Raw genomic sequence first — 23,988 nt, forward strand, 5'->3', positions numbered from 1 at the left:
TTTTTATCCCTACCTTATAAAAAGTGGAAAAAAAACTCTTATAAATAGTGTGAAGACCACTTTAACCTGAAAATGTTAATTTACATTTTTACCCCCATTTTATATTTTGATACTTTTGACTTGAATTTTTTACCTTTCCTTTCTTTCCTCGGTGTATTTCTGCCTAATTATTCATCATCTCCTCTCAAGCCTCAATAACGTTTTTTTTTATTTCATTCACTTTCCTCCTTTAATACCCGACTTCTCAATAGCAATCTCATTTTTCATCATCTTATCTTATATATATTTGATCTCCTTCGTTCTATTTCAGTAGATGATTGTTAGGTGTAATTAATCATTAGGTATAGATTGTCCAAATCAAGATTATAGTCGATTTGTATTCTTGTTGTTGATTACCTAAGCTTCAAGCTTGTTCATGTTGGTGATGGTGAAATTGGTAATTATTCTATTCCGTTTTTGTTTATAATTTTATAAATTTCTGGGAGTTATGATTTATTCATAGAGAAACACATGATCTGGTAAATTTGTTTCTGAATTTTTTAGGTATTTTATCTAGGCTTGATTTTACAATTGTAAATTGTAATTATTTTTGGGTTGATTGCTTTAATTGTTTTTTTTTTATTATAAATAAACAATTTGGAGGAAGGATTGATTTGTTGTCGTCACTTCATAATTCAGAACCTAATAACTTTTCTTGCAAATTTAGTAATTTATGAAATTACAATCGTTTTAGGCTGAGCTTGTTCATTACGGAGGTATGCTTATTAACAAATTTTGCAAGAAATTCTTATCATACAATATACAGTTCCTTCTAGAAAGCTCTGAGTTACTCCGTCAAATCTCGCGGAGTTGAGCTTCCGAGTCACCGATTTTCGAATTCAAACTCTGCTGCTTTATCTACCAAATACCAATGGTAGATAAGTGTTTCGATTATGATCTTGTTATTATTGTCGTTGGTGTTGCCATTCACGTCGTTGAGAAGGTAGATAAATTTTGTTGCTTTGTGTTATTTGGTAATTGGTATCTAATGATATAATGACATATTGACATATTGTGCAATGTGTTGGAATTTATGTTATTAAGGATTAATTTTAGCTAAGGGGGCGTTTGGTTCACAGAGTGGTATGGGGTTGGAATCAGGAATGGGGTTAAGGTGGTATCGGGTTGGAACTTGATACTTAATACCATGTGTTTGGTTTAATTCTGGAATGTAATATCTCACTATTTTCTCCTTTTATTTGATACCTAAGGGAATGGAATGAGCCAAACCCACCTCCCCCCAAGGTTTCTAAACCCCATACCTCATGGGTTTGAGGTATGGGTTTGAAATTCATATTTTTGACAACCAGACATATGGTATGGGTTTTAGTCATTCTAAACCCATACCTCATACCTATATTTCGTGAACCAAACGCCCCCTAATAATGGTTGTGATTTGCATAGCAATTTAGTAGCGGATGTGCCGAATCGCCGATAATTGTATGTGTTTTGACTATTTTGGGTGAGTTGTAAGCAAATTTGGATATGCTAGCTAGGAAAGACTACATTTGTTAGAAGTCATCTTCTTCGTGAATTAGAGGAGAAATTTGAAATTAAGTTTGTTAGTTGTTAATTGATTATTGAGGTGAATAATTTGATGGTTGAGAGTGTTTTGATTGTACAACCACTTTTATTGTCGAAGTTCATCCATTGGATTTTCATAATTTTTCCCTCCATTGAAATTATGTATAACAAAAATTAACCATCACTACGCAGTAACAGTAAAAGGAATAAGTCAATTACTAATAACTAAATAGCTAATACGAACGCCCACAGCATTGAACAATGAAGATCTTATCACAAAATGATATTTAGATTTTATCATTTACTTATGTAATACTAATTTTCAATCTCATTATAGAGCACCTAAGATGGAGATGAATGAATGATAAAGACAAGTGTATTCATTTGTTTAAGGATGAGTCTCTTACGTACAAGGTAATCTTCCACTTCCAATCTAAAACTCTGGGTACCTCATATTGTATTTTCGATCCGAAATGATTTTTTTTGGAATTTAATGATTATTATTTTCTAATTAATTGTTTATTTTTAATCAGCTTTGAGTTTTTAAATTATTATTAATTGATAATTGATTTTGGTTGCAGAGAGATTATTGTAATCAATAATGGCTAAAGGTAGATCATTTCAGCAGATTCTTAAGAAGAAGTTTCAATATCGTTCCATTGTAACTATAAAAAAAATTGTTTATTTATTTAAATCATTTTTTTGATTAATAAAGGATTTTTGAATTACTTAATGTACTTAACAACTAGCTTAGCTCTCTCTCACTTTTATCGGAGCAAATTTAATATCAAGAACAATGAAGTAAGAAAAATAATTGTAATATATATAGGAAGGACTTATTGATGTATAATTTAATCTACGAATATTAATTTTACACCATTGTTAAATACCCATTACAAGTTTGTAAACTCTGAGGTCCGATTACATAACTTTCTTATATTGGCTAATCATACCGCGCGCATCGCGCACGTGTGCTCCCCTAGTGTACAGAAAACTGAAAACTAAACAAGCCCTAAGTTTAGTTTTACGAATACTAACTCAGCCATTTAGAGAAAAAAAAATGGAAATTAGCTTTACCAAGCAAATTAACTTGCTTCTTTCAAAAAAAAAAAAAAAAAGCAAATTAACTTGCTTGTCCAAGCTAATTAGCCTAACAAAACAATGAAAAATGCTACCAATTATTTTATTAACATGTGTGACACAATTAAATATGAAGTAATAAATTATTGCAATAGCTAACTAGGTGCAAATTAGCTAGAAAGTAAAAGGTTAAAGTATCATGTAGCAATACACAAAGTTTTATATGCGTCTGGCCGCACCGTACAGTCAGTTATAAATTTTTATTTTATTTTTTTCTCTCTCTTCTCTCTCCTCTCCTATCCTCTCTCTCCTCTCCTCCATTTCCACTTCCTTGAAGCACTGCCTATATTGAAGCTCCAACCAGATTGTCGCCATGGTCGTCGTGAATCTCCAACACAGTCTGTGGTCGTCGTGAAGCTCCTCGTACTCCGTCGCCGGAAAACAACTTAGGGTTTTTAAGGCCAAATTCAGTCATGAAAATTCTAGATCTAGTGTTTTTATGGTCGAATTTGGCCCTTTTAGCCTATTTGAAGCGAAATTTGAAGCCATCGTTAATAATTAAGGTATTGGTTAGATTTAATTTTTTTTGTTTTTTCGATTTGGTTGTGTTTGGGTTGGATTTGAGTTTGTTTGTGGCAGCAGAGTTGCTAGCAACATGATTGCTGGTGGTTAGGGTGGGTTTTAGGGGTGGGTAGCTGGGCGTGGTTGGTGGTAGCGTGGTGGTAAGGTGGTTAGGGTGGGTTTTTGGATCGGATTTGGCGTGAATTTGCAGAAGTAACGAATAAATTGGGAGTTTTTCTTGTACATTTTTGTTGAAAAATAAGAAGCCAAAGTTCAGTGCTTTAATCATGGTTAAACATTTCTGAAACAAAATTAAAACTTTGATAATTGCTTCTTATAAAGGATTTAAGAACTTATTGAGAAGCATAGTACAACTTATTAAGGTGTGGTGGAGTTTAGGCTTAGAGGTGGTGTAGGATTAGAGGTTACTTACTTAGTTAGGGGTTATCGGGGGGTTACTAGGTCCGGTCAAGGGTTAATTGGTCTGAGGTTATTACTAGGTCCGGGCAGGGGTTACTAGGTCCGGTCAGGGGTTACTTGATTCAGTCAAGGGTTACTTGGTCTGTCAGGGTTACCAGGTGGGTCAGGGGTTACTAATAGGTTGGTGGGGTTACCAGGTGGGTCAGGGGTTACTAGGTTGGTGGGGTTATTTTGTCATTTGCTGATTTAATTTGGCACCCAGCCGCACCAGAAACGCACTGGTAGCAATAATACAGATTAATTTGACAATTAGCTTGTCAATGGAGATACTCTATACGGAGTACATAAGTATTGAAGATACATAATACTCACTCATATATTTGTAAATCAACTTGACATTTTGTAATGGATAGCTAATTAGGTAAAAATCCCCCACATATACATATACTATCTATTAAAACTCATGTCGGGTCAGGTCTTGAAAATCTGGTTTGACTCGGGTCTCAGATTAGTTCAAGTTAGGGACATATTTGTTCGGGTCACAATTTACTCGGTTTCAAACACGTTGGGTCATGGTCGGATTAAGATAGATACAATCTTAACACTTTTTTTTTTAGGAATACAATCTAATAACACTTAGAAATGAGCATATAGCTACAATTAGTCTAAGTAAGGAGTAGTATGTATGGACTACTAAACTTCTAGCTCATAGTAACAAATCGAGTTGAATTCGAGTCAAATTAGTTATAGTTCGGGTTGAATTCGATCGAATTAGTAATAGGTCGGGTTAAACTCGAGTTTTGAGGGGTTAAAACAAGTTTGGGTCAATCTTGGTTCAGGTCAATAATTTACGGGTTATATTCAGGTTGGGTCATGTTTGAGTTTGGGTCTCAAATTCTCAGGTTAACTCGTATATAGGCTTGGTTTGAGGTCGGGTCATATCGGTTTTGGGTCATTATTTTCTCGGGTTTAAATAGGTGGTCATAAAACTCATAATCGGGTTCAGGTACATTTTTCAGTTTGCATCAGCTTTTGACAACTCCAGTCATACATATGAAATTAATTTTACACACTCAAAGCTTACATAATATAACCCTGGTTTTATACTCCTCTATTCTTTTATAATCACAATTAACATTGGAAATCTGCAATATCACGTTTTGTGATTTATACCTTAGGAAAATAAAACATATAGTAATGTATGTAGAATCGTCTGATTCAGTTTGATATATATTTTTCAAATATAAATTTTACAATTTTCATTTAGTCATAGTAAAGATATGTATAATGGTGTAAATGTGCATTGAGAATCAAGCATGAAACTAAAACTTCAAAAATAGATTACAAATTCGAAAAAATTACTTCCTTCGTTCCCTATTAATTACTTACAATAACAGCACTATAAGTCTATAACACGAATTTCCTGTAAAAAAAAAAAAAAAAAAAAAAAAAAAAACATCACGAATTTTAATCCTCCTCGCAAGGAATAATAATAACTACGATCCTAGCTAACAAATCAAGCCTAATTAACCTAGATTAATTTTCTTGTATGTTATGGCTTATTTGAAATGTAAATGAACTATAACTTAAATGGCGATGGAGTATGAATGATGCATCTACTTAATGACCGTTGACCCACCAAATTATGTTACTTAGTCCTAAACATTTAATTATATTTGGTGCCTTGACTTAGCTCCTACTCAATTTCTGCCTCTTTGCATATGCCACAACCGCCATTTTTCTTCGATCTTGATGCATGCTAACGTTATGTTCCCGAATTCTCAAGTTTTCTTCTATTTCATTATATTTCTCAATTAAGTTTCATGAATAAATTTAGTACGTATGTATTATATATAATAAAGTAATAATGCAATGAGAGGGTGCAACTATATATATAGTCTAAATTTGATGTAATATTTTGAAGTTTAAAATTAGTTTTTTTCCCTTTATTTTATACTCCGTAGTGAATTAATACACTAAAACCCTTGTATTATCAATTTATCAAACTAGTATTTTTTTTTTCTTTATTTTATAGCGAATTCATACACTAAAACTAGAGGTGGAAGCCAGGCCAAATATAGGAGATCAACCATCTTAATTAGAGTTGAAAAGTTTACTTGAACACCAAATAGTTTGGGAATGGCAAGCAATCTTATTTCATATATAACCAAGATAATTGTAATTAAAGGAGAGGAGAACCTTTATTTTGGTATTGTAAAATTTTGACATAATCATCAATCAATCATACTATATACTAAAAGATACACCAGCAATGACACGTGCATCTCCCGGTGTGTTCTTAATTATATTATTATTATTTTTTATATAAAAAACTATTAATTAAGGAAACAAATCAATTTCAAAAATAATATTATTTGTTGTACATATTCCATATTAATGTGGTATATTTAAAATAAAAAGATTTCACAAATAATTTTTCTAAAACAGAAAATTGGACAACTATAAACCAAAAATTACGGAGTATATTCTTAAAAATATTTTGTGATCTGTTTTACAACAAAAAAAATACTGGTCGGATTTTTTGCCTACTTTTATTTTTAATTTTGTATTAGAAGCTACAATTAAAATTTAACACATCACATACTTTTATTATTCCTCGACTAATTTATGATTATAATATTTATCTATTAATTATGTATAACGACCACCGTGCATGGCACGGGATCTAACCTAGTTTCACATAATAGATAGCTCAAGTGGTTAGAGCTTCCCTTCTAATTTTAGGAGGTCCTGAGATCGATTCTCACCCCGCCCTTGTGGCTCTCCAAACACCAAAAAAAACATAATAGATAACTCTAACTCTGTATTAAAGGAGAACCTTTATTTTAGTACGTACTACATAGTATGATGAACTTCATTCTATTGCCGGTTGACTAGTGTTAAATTCAGCAATTAAGAAAAATTAAATGGAGTAACTTATTCCAAATGAAACTTAATTTGGTCATTTTACATATTAATTGCACCAATAACTCCCAACAACAAGTTTACTAAACAAATTTACAATGAATATGTTATCATTCATACATCAAATTGACTATATGCATGGTTAATAAAACAACAATTGGCAAAGTTGGCAAAATTGTTCAAATTGTTATATATGCAGTATAATTTTCATAATAAGCTAATTGGCGTACTATACATCTGGAATTAGTCCAAGTTGATATGACCAAATTATTGTTCACGATAATACTTGTATGACATAACTAGGACCGTTATTAAATGATCTAATTGTCACCAACCTATAATTATAAATTACAAAATTGCTACAGATATGAAATTATGAATTGTGTACACATTATTAACCACATAAATGTGTAAACTTGTGCATTGGTGTATTGTTCCACACATGTCGATGTTGGAGAATAAACTAACTTTTATTAGTCAAAGGAGTTACTTATCTTTATTATTAGTTATGTATTGAAGCTCAATTAAGTTTCAATACATATAAGCTAAGCTCAAAAAATCGAGATGGTTGCCGATAGAAAAATGGAGACCCTATTGCAATAGGTTCCGATTCTCAATTTTTTTTAAAAATTAAAACCTATAGGATACCCTATATCCAGATTGGTACGTATTCGGTATTCCACCTTTCTTAGGGAAGGTCTTGATTTCAAACCCATACAAGAGCGGGTTGTGCTCTTTGGAGTTTCAAGATAATATTTTATTAACTTTAAAAGAAAATAAATCAAATTGTGCTACGACTCATCGACTCTACTAGTCTTCTTTGTTAAAGCTTCTGAATAATAGTGTATGAACTTATAGTCATCCTGGTGGCTTATTTTGTTTGTTAATAAATTGACGCAACCAATTATTCACCAAAAAAAGAAACGAAAAAAAAAATCACGCGGCCCACGAGGACAAGCACAACTTCTCAAGCAGTGCATAACAAATCTCAAGTGCGTTATAGGGAAATGGCAAAGCACGGCTAATTTGCTTAATTGGCGGTCAATTAAGAGAAAATTAGATACCTTTGAATCTTCGATGCAATCCCATCACCATACCCATGTACGGATGTACCAAAACACCAATGTAACCCCGTGAACGGAACAAAAGAGTGCATTAAATAGTTAAATGATCGTGTATGCACCCCATGTTTGAAAATTCCGATTATACTTTGATTGTGTGTGTTATTTATCTGAAATTGTCTTAATTAAACACATAATTATAAATTACGTTATATAAACTTATCTAAGTCTGTTAATTGTTTATCTAAACTTTAAATCGCCTATTCAAAAAAAAAAAAAAAAAAACTTTAAATCAAATGATTTTTAATACTTAGGAACTTTTTTTTTTTTTTTTTTTTAAAAAAAAAATCCAACTATATATTAAAATTAACTTTGGCCATATTGTTTACTAACCTTGACTATGTTTTTTATCAATAAATACAACAAATCAAGATATGCTATGTTATTGGATAAATCGATCTTGTTTTAAAAATATCAACTTGTTATGATTTTGTTTATACATGGATTAAAAATATTAAGATAGTCACATTGGAAGTATAAAATTAAAAAGGGATAATATCAAGAATTGCATGAAGTATGCATGGAATTATTGGTTTTTATGTATGTATTACTTGATGACAAGTTGTTTCTTTTTTAAGATCTTTCAAAAAAAAAATAAAAAATTTGTTTCTTTTTTAAGAGGGTAAGAGAAAGGGTAACTAGGGAAAAACAAAGGTGATGAAAGTTTTGGAATTTCTAGTACTGATGTTTATTTGAGTGAATGAGTGAATCTGTCATCTATGAATATATATATAACAACCACCACCACCATATTCTCATTGTACCACCACCACACTAGCAACAAGCTAAGGATGTCAAAGAACTAAATACTCACCCTCTTTCGCGTGACAATGAGCAAATCATCACCACCAGATGACCAACATCTTTAATTCTACTCTTAACCTAATTTGTGTGGGTGAGTTATTAGGTAGATTTTTCTAAGAGGGTGGATGGTTTATTAGGTAACTAGGTGGTTTTCATGATTGGTGGTTTTTTTTTTTTTTTTTTTTTTTTTTTTTTTTTTTTTTTGGAATGGGTGGGCGTGGAGGTATGTGGATGGTGGGTTTAGGGGTGGTGTTCGAGGGGTTGAGTGGAATTTTAGGGCCTGTTCAATTCAGCTTAGTTTCAATTTAGTTCAATTCAATTTAGTTCAGCTCCTAATTCTCTTCTCTCATAAAATATTCATTTTAGCTAAGTTCAGTTCAGTTCAATTAGCTCCAATCAATTTAGTTCAGTTCATCAGCTCCAATCAATTCAATTCAATTCATTACATGTGAACAGGCCCTTAGTGGTGGATGGTGGCTCGTGAGTTAGGCGAGTCAACTCCAGTGATTGGAGGGGGATGGTGCTAGTGATTTGGGAGGGGGGAGGGTGCTAGTGGTTAGGATGTTGACGTAGTGGTGTTAGTGTGAAACTGTGAAAGAATGATTAAAGTGGTGGTTAAAGTTGATTGGTTGGATGTAGAGGAGTTTGGGAGTTAAAATGATCTCTTGGGGTGGGTAACCAAGGAGGGAAATAATGGGAGAAGGAAATACTACCTCCGTTAAATATTATGTGCAACTTTGGGGAATTATTTGTGAGATATAAAATATTGCAAATTTGCTCGTAACATTTAATAGAGGTAGTAGTTAAAATAAACGCCCTAATTAATCAACAATAAAAATAAAAATAGAGGGAAATGAGGAATTTGATTGCTTTTCCCTTTTTGGAACCCCCTAAAAAAACTCCCCCGGCCCCTATGAACCGCTTTTTCTTTTCTTTTATTTTTGACGAGCACTAGTCCTATTAACTTATAGGGTAATGTAAACATGGGCACGGGCCGTGCCGGCACGGGCCCGGCACGACTCCGGCACGACACGGTCGCCGGCACGGCACGACACGACACCGTGCTGTGAACACTTTTTTGGAAATCGGCACGGGCACGACACGTAGCACGGCGGGCGGCACGGTGGCCGGCACGTGGGCCGGCACGCTGGCACGACCCGCCGGCACGGCACGAGGCACGACACGGCACGAGCCCGCCATATAATAAAATAATTTAATTATTTTGTATTATTAAATTATGTACATTCGTACCGGCTACCGTCATTATAATAAAATAAGTTATTCTTCGATTTTTTGTGTTTTCGGATTATCGCACTCGTATTTTTTTTATTATATGCATTGTTGTTTTTTGCTAAATTAATAAAATTGTTTTTATTTGTTTATATAAAGTTAAACATAATTATTAATTAGATAAATAATTTATATAACCTAAATTAAAATAAAGTTGTTCAAAAAATGTAAACAAATTATATTAACATTAACATAAACATACATTAATCACATATATTAAGTTGTACTAAAAAAAATATATATCGTTTAATTCGTTTTTTTTTTCATTTATTAAAAAAAAAAATTAAAAAGGGTGGCACGATTTGGCCCATGGCCCGGCACGGCACGACCCGCAAGGCACGTGGGCCGTGCCGTGGGCTGGGGTGTGCCAATTTCAGGCACAGCACGGCACGGCCCGCCGCGAGCCGACACGGCACGACCCCCACCGCGGCACGGCCCGCGGCGGCACGGCACGGCCCGTTGCCCGTGTTTAGGGTAATGCTATAAGCATTTAATATACTTCATTTTTTAGTATTAAGTTGGAAATTTATCGACAATTTACGAGTAAATCGTTGTAATAAATGTTAATTGTATGTCTATTCTTTCCACTCTTTTATTTTTTCCTACAAACTTGACTTTTTAAACTCGTTGGAGCTCATCATTTATTTTAGTAAAAAGATAAAATAAGTATAATGTATGCAATCCATCGTATACATTTATTAAATTAATTCTTCAAAAAAAAAAATCTTAATTAAATAAAATTTAGAAATTTATGACAAAAACACACATCAATTGCTAATTAACTTTTTTATTTCACTTACGGAGTACGGAGTATTATTTTTACTTTCAACTCCTTAAATACAACTACTCCCTCTGTCCTTTTATTAGAGATTCATTTCTCTTAATTATGTGAGTTATAAATGTTAGATATATAGAAATAGGTCTCTAATTTAGGGAAGGAGGGAGTATTAGAAAGTTAGGACTTTATACATCATTGTCCTAAAAGGAGAACAAAACCTAAATCTTACCAGTTAAATACAAGTAGGATGCCAATATGCCATGCACCATGAATTGCTTTAGTAGAAGAATCTCATTTTAGTAGAACAATCTAATTTTGGACATAAATCATGTAAGATATTTCTAGGCCAATTGACCAGATTGGTAAATAAAAAAGACCTTTAGTGAAAATTTGGTAAAAAAAACTTATTCCGACGACAATTTGGTTAAAAAAAAGCTAACTATATGCGACAATTTGGTAAAAATAATAAACTCTGGCGATATTTAGCCAAAAAAATCTTAATTTTGTCCACAAACTCTATAAAAATCTTAATTTAATTTTTTTTTTGTGTTTGAAAATTTATTTTTCCCGTTTAAGATTTGAATTACTATGCCACCCCCTTTATATTTTGCTAAATCCCAATACCAAATTTATTTTCAACCCCTTTTTAAAAGAATTTCGTTAATAAGGGGTATGAAACTTAAGTGAAATTGATACTTCAACATTTTTTTTCTTGAAATTGTTGTTTCCATTAAAAGGGTTGATAAAAAAACAAAAAAAAAACACGAAAAAACGAACTAAATTAAGCATTCGGGAGTACTTGGTCGGAAATTTTTATATTTTTTTGGGTTAATTGTCGCCTGAGATTATTTTATTTACCAAATTGTCGCTAAAGGTCTTTTTTATTTACCAATCAGGTCAATTAGCCGATATTTCTATAAAGGCTATTTCTTTTGTATGAAGGATAAATAAATACTAGTGAACAATCCCAAGTTAATAGAAAAAATTATTTATATCCCATAGGCCATACCCCACCCATTTTATTATTCATGGTTTGTTACAAAATATATATTATCGATTATACTATGGAGTAATTTTTATTTGAGAGACACATTAAGCAGAAATTTCACTACCAACAACACAATTTCATACATAAACTAAATCAACAACATATAGCATTTTCCAAACCAATTTTTTCTTGGTGAGATATGATTCAATTTTATACCCCGTATTACAAATGAAGAAACGACAATTAATTATTGTTTAGACATGAAATCATTATACTAATATAAGGTGACGGTGGTTAACAAATAAAATAAAAACCCAATATTTTATGCAAAAAGAGTACTCTATAGTCATAAAATGAAGCACCAAAACGTGTTAAATAAACAAGGGTCTTTGCTTATAATAGCAAAAAACTAAAACAAAACTTGAATTTTACGGACAATTATATATAAATACACCTCGCACTTGCCTTACTTCTCCTCATTCGTCGGCACAACTTCTAACTCGTCTCTCTCTCTCTTTTCTCTCCGTTTCTTCTCTGCTTCTTCTTCTCCTACCTCAGATCTAATTGCCTCTCTTCTTTTACCTTTGTTTTCCTCTTTGATTTCATCAGATTGTTACTCGGAATTCAAGGTAATCTTTTGTTTCCACATTTTATACAATTTTTTATGATCTGTTTCATTTTTTTTTGTGCTCATTTTGTTTGATTTTTTGTTTCAATTTCGTCGATTTACGTGATCAATTTTTGTGGGTGTTGCTTATTTTTGTTGATTGTTGTGTAAATTTTTCTGGGTGTCGGTTGTTTTTTCTGGCATTGTTGGAATTTTGGTGATTGATCTGTGTTCTTACAGTGAAAATGGCTGGTTATGCGGTGTTGTAATTTGTTTGGGATACCCAGATCTGGTATTTGTGTAATGTTTTGTTGATTGTTGTTGGTTAATTGTGTTTATGATTTCTTGATTTTTGTGATTATGTCTTTCTTGATTTTTGCTAGATCATGGTAAAAATTGCACCATTTTGTGAAAATTGATAATTTTTTTTATTCTTGTCGTTTCACATTTAGATCGTTGGATCTGGAGTTATGATGAATCTCATGACAATTCTATTGTTAGATCTGATTAATTTTGGTTACCCCATTTCACTTTACTTCAATAGTAAGAATTTACCCTTGTTGATCTCACATTGGGTGTAGAAAAAGTTTAGGGATTATGAACTTTTGTAGTTAAAAGCAAAAGAAATAAGGATTAATGTTGGCCATGTTGGGAGTTTACACGTGCCCTTTGATGTTGTAAATTCTAGGCAAAATTCTTTTCTTTTGATAATCTTTAGGCATATTCTCTACTAATTAGTGTACCACTTTGTTTTTCATAACAAACTTTGCATTTTTACATTATTTTATGATAAAATGAATGTTATAATGAAAGATTTATAGGGTGATATGTAACTACAAAAGGGGCTTTCATATGAACAGTATTGTGTAAAAGTTAAACTTTTGACATGAACAAGGGTGTTCACTCCTATAGGAGAATGTTGTTTTGTTTACAACTATATTATTTTGGTTGTTGTGCATCTTAACTTGTGTTGTCTATAAAATGTGATCCTTGTTTCTTGAGTTTTTTTGCATCGGCTTGTTGTTGTTTTGGTTGTCTTTCAATATTAATTTTGCAAAGGACTTGTTCTGTAAACCTGTAATTGGTATGAAATGACATACAATGTGCTTATGTCTAAGAAAATCTGATATGCCTATGATTAAGAAAATATGTGATATGTCTATATGGATGTTGCTCCATTCATTCTTCCCAGCCCCACTTTCTTTCCCTGCTGATGAAGATATTTATTTTCCCTTGGTAGTTTATGTTGTATTTCACTTCCTCTGGCTATTGTCAGTATTATATATAAGCAGACTTTCATCTAACTATTATTAGTATTATATGATAAGCAGGCTTACTTAAGCGATATATAAGATGGTGAAGATTTGCTGCATTGGTGCCGGCTATGTTGGTGGCCCAACAATGGCTGTCATTGCACTTAAGTGCCCTGAAATCGAAGTTGCTGTTGTGGACATCTCTGTCCCTCGTATCAATGCTTGGAACAGTGAACAGCTTCCCATCTATGAACCTGGTTTGGATGATGTAGTCAAGCAGTGCAGAGGGAGAAACCTCTTCTTTTCTACTGATGTGGAGAGGCATGTTTGTGAGGCTGATATTGTCTTTGTGTCAGTGAACACCCCTACCAAAACTCAGGGTCTTGGAGCTGGCAAAGCCGCAGACTTGACATACTGGGAGAGTGCTGCACGAATGATTGCTGATGTGTCTAAGTCAAGCAAGATTGTTGTTGAAAAATCAACCGTGCCCGTTAAAACAGCTGAGGCCATCGAGAAGATCCTCTCACACAATAGCAAAGGTATCAAATTTCAGATCCTCTCCAACCCAGAATTTCTTGCTGAGGGAACTGCCATTGAGGATCTTTTCAAGCCCGACAGGGTTCTTATTGGAGGACGGGAAACCCCTGAGGGTGCTAAGGCAGTCAAAACACTGAAAGATGTCTATGCTCATTGGGTTCCTGATGACCGAATCATCTGCACCAACCTCTGGTCAGCTGAGCTCTCCAAGCTTGCTGCTAATGCTTTCTTGGCTCAGAGGATTTCCTCTGTGAATGCCATGTCAGCACTTTGTGAGGCAACTGGAGCTGATGTGACTGAAGTTTCTCATGCTGTTGGTAAGGACACAAGAATTGGATCCAAGTTTCTGAATGCTAGTGTAGGTTTTGGTGGGTCTTGCTTCCAGAAAGATATTTTGAACTTGGTTTACATCTGTGAGTGCAATGGACTCCCTGAAGTGGCTCACTACTGGAAGCAAGTTATCTTGATGAATGACTACCAGAAGACTCGTTTTGTTAACCGGGTTGTTGCTTCAATGTTTAACACTGTGGCCAATAAGAAGGTGGCTATCCTCGGCTTTGCATTCAAGAAAGACACCGGAGACACTAGGGAAACCCCAGCTATTGATGTTTGCAAGGGGCTATTGGGAGACAAAGCCCAGTTGAGCATATATGATCCTCAGGTCTCTGAAGATCAGATCAGGAAGGATCTTTCAATGAACAAGTTTGATTGGGACCACCCCGCTCATCTTCAGCCTTCAAGCCCTACTGCTATCAAGCAGCTTAGTGTTGTCTGGGATGCATATGAAGCCACCAAGGATGCTCATGCTGTTTGCATTCTCACAGAGTGGGATGAATTCAGAAACCTAGACTACCAGAAGATGTTTGACAACATGCAGAAGCCTGCTTTTGTCTTTGATGGGAGGAATGTTGTGGATGCAGAGAAGCTGAGGAACATTGGTTTTATTGTTTACTCCATTGGTAAGCCACTTGATGCTTGGCTTAAGGACATGCCTGCCGTAGCTTAAAACAATTCGAGCAAAGAACAATTCTTTATTGGCTTTCTCTGGTAGAGTCTTGCTATCGGGTCGTAGAGCAGAAAGATTTTGACGTTCTATATGTTTGGATTTTTGCCTGTTATAATTAGCTTCTCTGTCATGTTGGTGGGTTATTGTTAAATTTTAAAATGTACTCAGGATCACAGGATTGTATGTAGGTCAGAATCTTAAATTTGTTATTTAGTTATGCTAATGAAGTTTTAATAAATTTAAGCTTTACTTGAATTTATTATAATCAGGGTTTGACCTGGTTTTATTTTTAATTGTACTGCTTGATTCTATAAACTAGTTTTAAAATACAACTTGATAATCATTTGGTGTTAAAATTACTATCTGACCGATACAAGAATCTGCAGGATTCATTCTGTGTTTATAAAATTTTCCAATTACTTGCTTGCGCTGCTGAATGCTGATGTTTTGGTTTTCTATTGTTTTCAATGTCTAGTCTTAAGATGAAGTTGAATTGGTCGGTCAAAGATTTGGTAATTTACTTGTAATTGTTGCTTCACTTCCTTTGACTAGTTAGAAGCTTCTCTAGTCAATTTTTCCATTTAGGTTGAAAAGTAAGGTAGTGTCAAAAATCCAGTCACAAGTTACAAGGCTTAAGGCATGTTTAGCAAAATTAGATGTGGGAAACTTGTAGAAAGAAACTGTCATTGGGTATACCGTATGAGGGGTTCATGCTAAGTGATTAATGCTACTCCCTCCGTTCCTTTATAAGAAGTCTATTTCTAATATTTATTACTCACATAAAAAAAGAAAAATAGGTTTCTAATAAAGGGACAGAGAGAGTACAGTTTACCAATCAACGGCTTTGGCTCAAAGCCTAGTGTTATATAGGGAGTATATGAGAAGGGAAGAGCAGTCTTTGATTTTTTTTTAGGTACGTCAAAAGTTGAAAGTTTCATGAACGTGTAATTCTACTATTCTAGTCTAAATGGGCAGTCGAAAAAATGTTGATTTCTAAGAAGCATGGAAGTAGGAATATACCATAAATACAAGTATTCTACTCGCAAACAAGTAAGATTTGTCTCCTCCTTCCCACCTCCCAAGTTCCAACCCCAATTAAACTAAAATACGAGAGCAAAATAATATGATTGTGGCTTTTCATTGACTAATCAACATCATGGCTACTATAATTGTTTGCATCTTAGGGTAAATTACTTGTTTATTTTTTACATATCTAAACTTAGTACTTGTAAAACTTAGGAATTGAACTTGTTAGTTGTAAAATAATCTTAAGAACTTTTATTAACTAAGGGTTTGTTCTCATTGACTGAACTGAACTGAATTGAACTGAAATGAATATTTTATAAGAGAAGGAAATTAGGAGCTGAACTGAACTGAACTGAATTTCAACGTATGAGAACAGATTCTAAACTTGTCTGAACTTATCTAGGCTTAATATCTTATAAGAAGTATGAACTTGTTAACTCGAATATATATATATTTATCGATATTAAGTCCTATTAATTTCAACTGAAATATTTAATACTATTCACCAACATAACCAAATTAGTAAAGGAGTCAATTTTTTATTCTTCATCTATGGTGATGCGTCGGCCATAGTAAACAATTATTGGACTTCAATTATGGTAGCATTTTTAAGTAAACAGGGGAGAAATGACCACTAAGGAAGAACTAAAATCATGGTTGAGGACCGACCGCAAAATTGGGCAAAAGGAGTTGGTTATTCCTTAATGTGGTGGTTGGAAATTGAATGACCAAGAAAAAAGATGCTAGTGTTCCTTCATGGGCTCCATTGAGCTCCTAACCTGCTTGCAATTTTATGTGAAAGGTGTAGCTACAAGCTTACCATTTGAGAGGACGGAAAAAAAAAAATGACCTCATTCGTATAGAGGAATGAAATAAAATAACACATATAAGCTATAGTTGCTGCGCACTTAAAGTTATCCATTGGAAATATTTGTTGCTTAACTGTATTGCAATTTAAAAATATGATTGGATAAGGCAAGTTATAGCGTATTGTATCTCATCATTGGAGATGATTTAATGTTGATTGTTAAAAAATTTCCATGCACCCTAGCTAGGCCACGGTAGTCATTCATTGTACACTTAAAATTTTAGTTATATTTCAATACTGTAATAAATATCATAATCAATACATTCGATGGTCAAGATTAAACATCTAATTTAAGGGTTCAAATTAAAATAATTACTATTTATTGTAGCTATAGTACCTTCAAAACGGTATGTATTAATTATGGAGTAATTCATTTCATGGACTAAGATAAACATATGTTTCAATGTTTGATATTTTGATATTCAAGGTCTTAGACTCCATAATGTCATACGTACAAGTTTTGTTTTACTATAGAAGACTCCACTTGTGAACAATCTCTTTTGTTCTTTTGTTTAAAAGATATCGAATATTTACGCTATTTTTTTTAAATGCAACACACCGAATTTTAATTTCAAGTTTATATAAAACAAGTGAGAAACGTTTGAACTTTTCAAGTATGAAACAACCCTTTAACTAATTCACATGGGCGTAGAATAGGGAGTGCAAAGTGCTCCCTAGCACAAGGCCCCGATTATTAGAGGGCCTATTTTTTTTTTATTTTTTTTTAACAATTCTTAATTAATTTATAACACTTTCATATTCTTCTATCAATTCAAATTAGTATTTTACAATTACATCAATTCCATTCCATGAAATTATAATGTATATTTCTACATTCCAGAATTATCAATGTAAAAAAGTTAATTTCAGTGAAATTAAAAATAAACGACGACAAAGCATTTAAGCAATTAATTATATTTTTTCATAATTATTCTTATTAAGCTGCTAAATACCTTCCCAATATATATGGGTTATCTAATTGTGTATGGCGTGAATAATAGGTTAAAAATTAAAATTTTGTATGTTTTTAAATTATAAAGGGTCCATTTTTTTCATTTTAGAACAGGGCCCCCAAAAATCATTGCAATGACCCTACTAATTCATGCCTTTAGACTCGCAAGGATGAAATAAAGAGATGGTTGAGAAAAGTTCCGAGGTTACAAAATTCAGGAGACATGTGAAGATTATTCATAGGATAGCTAGTTACTACAAACTAATGATCCGTTAAAAATGAAATTTTAAAAGAGGTCAAATTTGGATGGAACATACGTTGATTACATAATTATTCAGTTATAAAGAGAAAATAAAGTTACATTAATTGGTTTATATTTTATTGGAATTTGAAAGTAATCTTCATAACAATTTGACATTGTCTTCATACATCTTTGATACAATCATTTGGGAAATTGAACTTTTGACAAAATTAAGTTAGATGGATTGTAAAGTATATGCATGTTGAGTGTTAGTGTAGCATAGGAGTACTCTTTAATCATGAAAAAGAAAGCTATAAGCAAAGCTAAGCTAAACTTTCCCCATATTTTTGGTAAATTATATTTTGATAGAACGCATTAGTATATTTTTTTTTAAATGAGAAATTATTGTATGAGTTTGGAAAAGCTAGGTGAGGCATCTCGACTTTTGAAATTTAGATATAAAATTTTGGACATATTAGCTACACAAAGTATTGGGTGAGTTTAACTTGTTAAAAGATGATTTAATGAGGGAAGAAAAAATGAAAAAAGATAATTGCTCGTAGCAAAGTTACCAATTGTATGCAAATTGTCGTACATAATTAACCTTTAATAGAGTCCCTTTATAAAACACAAGGTATATGAGCTTTATTAAGAGACATTAGTGTACCGTACTACCAAAGAATGCAATTCATGCACCAAAAAAAGTAAACATAAATTTGTAGTACAACATATGCTATGGTATATAACAATGGTATTAGCTTAAATGTGGAGTATCTTTAATTCTTAATCTTAAGGATACTTATACGATTATATTGTTACTAAGATATGGTCACATTCAATATATACCCAAAATTCTTGCATTTATCATAGGTAAAAATAAGTAATTACTACTAGGAACAGTTACAATTTTGTAGTAATTGCAATATCATTTCACAAAATAAGGCACAAACAAGAAAATTTCCCCTTCATCAAGTGGGTCAAGTTTCGGAAACCAATTAACGGATGGAGATTTGGCCCCATTAAAAATAATAATAATAATAATAATAATAATAATAAAAAGGGGGGGGGGGAGCAAAGAAGAAATTACACTTATTTTTACGAAGTATATGGAGTGTTAATGTTTTATACTCCAAATTTTCAAAGCCCTTGTACAAGTAAATTATTTAGAAATATTATGTTTTTTTTTTTTTGACAAAAAATATTATGAAGTTATAATAAAAAGTTTAAAACATAGTGCACTAGCTCATTCAGTATAAATTGTTATAGTAATTTAGGGTCTGTTCACATTTACTGAACTGATTAGAGCTGAACTGAACTAAACTAAACTGAACTGTTTGGAGCTGAACTGAATTGAACTGAATACTTTATAAGAGAGGGAAATTAGAAGCTGAACTGAATTGAACTGAATATTTTATAAGAGAGGGAAATTAGAAGCTGAACTGAATTGAACTGAACTGATTGGAGCTAAACTGAAGTGAAATGAAGTAAATGTGAACAAACCCTTAATATATATATATATATATATATATATATATATATATATATATATATATATATATTTGTAAGGTAGCTACTTTTACGAGTATTCTATATTATTCACGTGTAACCATCTTTAAGACCACTGATTGCGTTTAACATCTGCAAGTAATTATTTTATCGTAGGCATATAGTTGTTTGTACAGTTGTTCCATTTTATTCACGTGTCATGACCTTCAAGACTACTGACTGCGTTTAACATTTGTGAGCAATTATTTCCTCATAGATATGTAGTTACTTTTACGGATGTACCATTTTATTCACGTATCACAAACCTTCAAAAGGACTACTGACTGCATTTAACATATGTAAGCGGTTATTTCCTTGTAGAAATGTAGCTACTTTTACGGTAGTACCATTTGATTCAAGTGTTACAATCTTCATCAAGACTACTAATTGCATTTAGCATTTGTAAGATGTTATTTCCTCGTAGGCATGTAGCTGCTTTAATAGTTGTACTGTATTATTCACGTGTCACAGCCTTCAGGAATACTGACCGCGTTTAACATATGTAAGCAGTTATCAGCTTAAAATAATTGCTTTACTAACACAAAAAACACGAATTATCATTATAATTGTTGTTGTAATTGTTTTTGCTTGAGCTGAAAGTAAACAAGCAAAAGATGCAAACATAATTTATAAAAATCTTCTTGTTGTTTGCTTTTGGTAGAAAATGCTTTTGGTAGAAAAAGCTAAGGTTGGTAGAAGATAGAGCTGAAATTGTGACATTTCAAATTTGTGCCTTTGTGGCTTCACCTAGTACAGCATATATTTTTCACTTAAAATTCTCATACTTTTTTTTTTTTTTTTTTTAAAAAAAAAATATATATAAATTTTAAAAAATTTCAAAAAAAATAATTAAATGTGACTGTTTTCGTAGTACAATTTCTCACAATCCTTGTGATCCTCTAAATATGGAAAAAAAAAAAAAAAAGACTAAGAACTTCAGAAAAAAAAAGCCCTTCAACTATAAATCGAAAGTCACTCACAGTTTGCCACGTGGATATTTGTTTTTAAACTTTTCTGTTTGGTTTCTCTCTCCAATCTTTGCTTTCCTGCATGAAATTCTACTCTTGAGATTAATAGTGCTGCTTCTAGTTCCAATGGACCAATTCACCATACCATAATTTTAGCTCTTTACCCAAATAATCACCCTTATCTCCAAATACCTCCCTATTTTCTCCTCCCCATTATTTCATTCATATAACATTCCTCTTTAATTTTGGAAATACCCATGTATAAAGATCGTGTAATTAAAACCATATAATTTCATATTGTGTAACAAATAAAATCACGCATCCATAAATGTTAATGCAATGTATAGTTCATCAAATCAGTAAGTCTGATTGGATTTAGAACATATGATACTGATACTGATACCATTTTAATTCGTATTGCATAATTAAGCAGGATACAAATCATAACAAATAATATACCAGGATACAAATCACTTTGGATATTTTCAACTCGATTCGAATATTTTAAATACCTAAATACCTCTAGGGATACAATATAATGTTGTCTATAATATTAATGTATATGATTCAAAATTGTAATTCTCTAATAATAATAAAAAGGCAGCAAAGGAAGAGGAAATACTAGTGGTGACATTTAGAAGGGTCGGATGGTTGTACTTTATAGTTGTATAAAACTGTCAACATCTCTGAAGTTTGATTCTCTCTTCCTCCTTTTTCTCACTCTTTCTCTCTCCTAATTATCTCTCCTGGATCACCTGTCAATAAGCATGAAACTTCGTGATCCGTTCCACCCAGTTTTACCAGATTTGAGCTCCCTACAACTCTTTCTTTCATCTTTTTTTTACTCTCTCTCCTCTGTTTTCACCAACCAAATATGCACTCTAAAAATCTCATCTTTATTATTCTAACAATAATTCCTTCCTTTTAAACTTCACTCATTTTTCATTTTTTCTGTTAAACCCCAGAAACAAGAACCAAAAATGGAGGAAAAGAGAGATCAAGAAGAAGAATTGAAGCATGTTTGTAAGCTCTGCAACAAAAGATACCCAAGTGGTAAGTCTTTAGGTGGTCATATGAGGTCTCATGTAATTGCTAACAGAAACAATAACATTAATAATAATAATAATCATAAACCCATTTCAATCCCTTTCACCATTCCCAAGAAATCTGCAAATTTTGATTATGTTTCTGATGAAAATGATGATGATGAAAATGGTGGGAAGAATTCTGGTTATGGGTTGAGAGAAAATCCCAAGAAAAGTTGGAGATTGGTTGATTCTACTCTTGTTAACAAACACCTTCATCAGTTTCATCAACCCCAGGAAAGGGAAAGGGAAAGGGTTTGCAGACAATGTGGGAAAGGGTTTCATTCTCTGAAAGCATTATGTGGTCATATGAGCAGTCATTCTGAAAAAGACAGGAACTTTAAGGAAGATGATGAAGAAGAAGATGAGGAAGATGATAATTCATGGTCAAGTCATAGCAAAAATCACTTGATTTCAACAATGGAGTCTGACAATTCTGAAAACAGCAACAAAATATGTAATAATCGTCGAACTCGATCTTCTTTGACAAGGTATAACTCTCTTACTCCTTCTCCTCCTAATACTGATGGTTCCTCAAATCATTCTGAGATTGATCAACATGAACAAGAGGAAGTTGCAATGTGTTTGATGATGCTTTCTAGGGATTCATCTGGTCATAAGAGTTGCTTCAATTTTACTGCTGAGTCTTCTGACAATACTTCTGTGATTTTGGAAGGAGGGTCTTCTACTAATCATGTTGGGATTTTGAGGATTAAGGATACTAGTAAGATGATTAAGCAAGTTGTTTTTGTTGCTAAGGAGGAAGAAGAAGAGGAGGAGGGGATTAATGTGATTAATGATGATGATAATAATAATCATCATGAAAGTATGGATGATTCAGATTCAGGGTATTTTGAGAATGGGGCTAAGGAGCTTGAATCAGATGATTCTGTTGATGGGTTTGTGAGGAATTATGGAGTTAAGAAGCCTAAAGTTGAGTTTGGATCTTGCTTTTATGATGATGATTCTGGAAAAAGGAGGAGGATTAGAGGAGGATTGGTGGGTGATTACAGCAGATTTGATAATCCTGAATCAGACGAAAATTCGAGTAAGAAGATGAAGATTAAGAAGAAGAAGATGTTGATTAAGCAGGATTATTATGGTTGTATTAAGAAAGGGAGCAAATATGAGTGTTGGGTGTGTAACAAAACATTCAAAACACATCAAGCTTTAGGTGGTCATGTTATAAGTCATAGGAAAAATGGTGACAATAGTTTTGATACTAGTGTTACAAATAATAATACTAGGATTAATGACAATAATAATAATAATAATTTAGGTAAGCAGAATTTGGTGGGTGTTTCAAGTGGTAAGATTATGGGTACTAGTGCTACAACAAGCAGCAAATCAAAGAAAGTTAAGGGTCACAAATGTCCATATTGTACTAGAGTGTTCAAGTCAGGCCAAGCATTAGGGGGTCACAAGAGGTCCCATATGATGGGAGCCGGCCGAGGGGTGGTGAAGTTGGAGGAGAAGCCGAGGATTGATAGGCCGGTGGTGGTACCGCCAATGCCGAAATCCGAACACCAGCATCAGCAGCAGCAGCAGCAGCAGCCTTTGATTGATCTTAACCTTCCTGCACCAATGGAAGAAGAAGAAAATTCACAGTTTGTGGCATGGTAGGTTGGAAGTTTCAATGGCATGAAAGTTTATTGCTTTGTGGGAAATGTGGAAACTTTGAGGGGTCCCCAAAAAAGTTAGAAAAAAATGAAAAGAAAAGGGATTATTCTTAAGGTGGGTCATATGGGTTCCATGAAAATGCAGATGAGTGTACAGAGTACAGACTACAGACAGTTTGGTTGGATTGGTGGAAGATTAAAACTTGAAAAAAATTTCATTTTTTTTTTCTTTAGTATAATATGCTGGAATTATTGTTAGTATTTTGTCAAGGACTAAGTCTTATTTTCTGTTTTTAAGGTAACTGTTTCATTGGCTGGCTGCTTCTAGGAAGCAAAAGAAAGCAGCAGATTTTTATTTTTTTTTGCACCTTGGTAGTTTTTTTCTTCTTCACATGTTTTTCCATTTCTTTATTTACTTTATTCCAAAGATATATATAGATGTCTAATCTTAATTAGTTGTCGTAAACATAGAATCTTTGGTGCTATTCTTTTATTAATTGAGCTTGATTATAAAATTGTTTTGAATCATTGAATTGGTAGCATGAATTCTTTTTTCTAATGAGATTTCTCTCATTTCATCCATAAGCTCTGACATTCATGTCCTGTCTTCTGAGACTTATTACTTAGATTTGGTGTCTTTGGTGCCAAAATATGATTAGATCCTTACATTTTTATATTATTTCAGCAAGTTATGTACTACTAATCACTTGACACATGCTTGGTTGAATGAACAAACAGATAAATTATTTAA

General features: G+C 32.9%; 2 protein-coding genes and 1 long non-coding RNA gene across 3 annotated transcripts; all 3 read left to right on the forward strand.

Moving 5' to 3' along the window:
• Positions 1-33: 33 nt before the first annotated feature.
• On the forward strand, positions 34-2,291 carry LOC110722097. Its single transcript, XR_002511521.1, has 2 exons — positions 34-1,977; positions 2,145-2,291. It is a non-coding gene; the product is annotated as an uncharacterized LOC110722097 (long non-coding RNA).
• A 9,658-nt stretch (positions 2,292-11,949) lies between these two features.
• Positions 11,950-15,273, forward strand: LOC110722102 (UDP-glucose 6-dehydrogenase 4-like). Its single transcript, XM_021901345.1, has 2 exons — positions 11,950-12,159; positions 13,469-15,273. The coding sequence occupies exon 2, from the start codon at positions 13,491-13,493 to the stop codon at positions 14,931-14,933; it is 1,443 nt and encodes a 480-aa protein (XP_021757037.1). The 5' UTR covers positions 11,950-12,159; positions 13,469-13,490; the 3' UTR covers positions 14,934-15,273.
• A 5,853-nt stretch (positions 15,274-21,126) lies between these two features.
• Positions 21,127-23,988, forward strand: LOC110722109 (suppressor of Mek1-like). Its single transcript, XM_021901359.1, has one exon. The coding sequence runs from the start codon at positions 21,514-21,516 to the stop codon at positions 23,239-23,241; it is 1,728 nt and encodes a 575-aa protein (XP_021757051.1). The 5' UTR covers positions 21,127-21,513; the 3' UTR covers positions 23,242-23,988.

The sequence above is a fragment of the Chenopodium quinoa genome, unplaced genomic scaffold (genome assembly GCF_001683475.1).
Source record: "Chenopodium quinoa cultivar QQ74 unplaced genomic scaffold, ASM168347v1, whole genome shotgun sequence".
Lineage (NCBI taxonomy): Eukaryota > Viridiplantae > Streptophyta > Magnoliopsida > Caryophyllales > Amaranthaceae > Chenopodium > Chenopodium quinoa.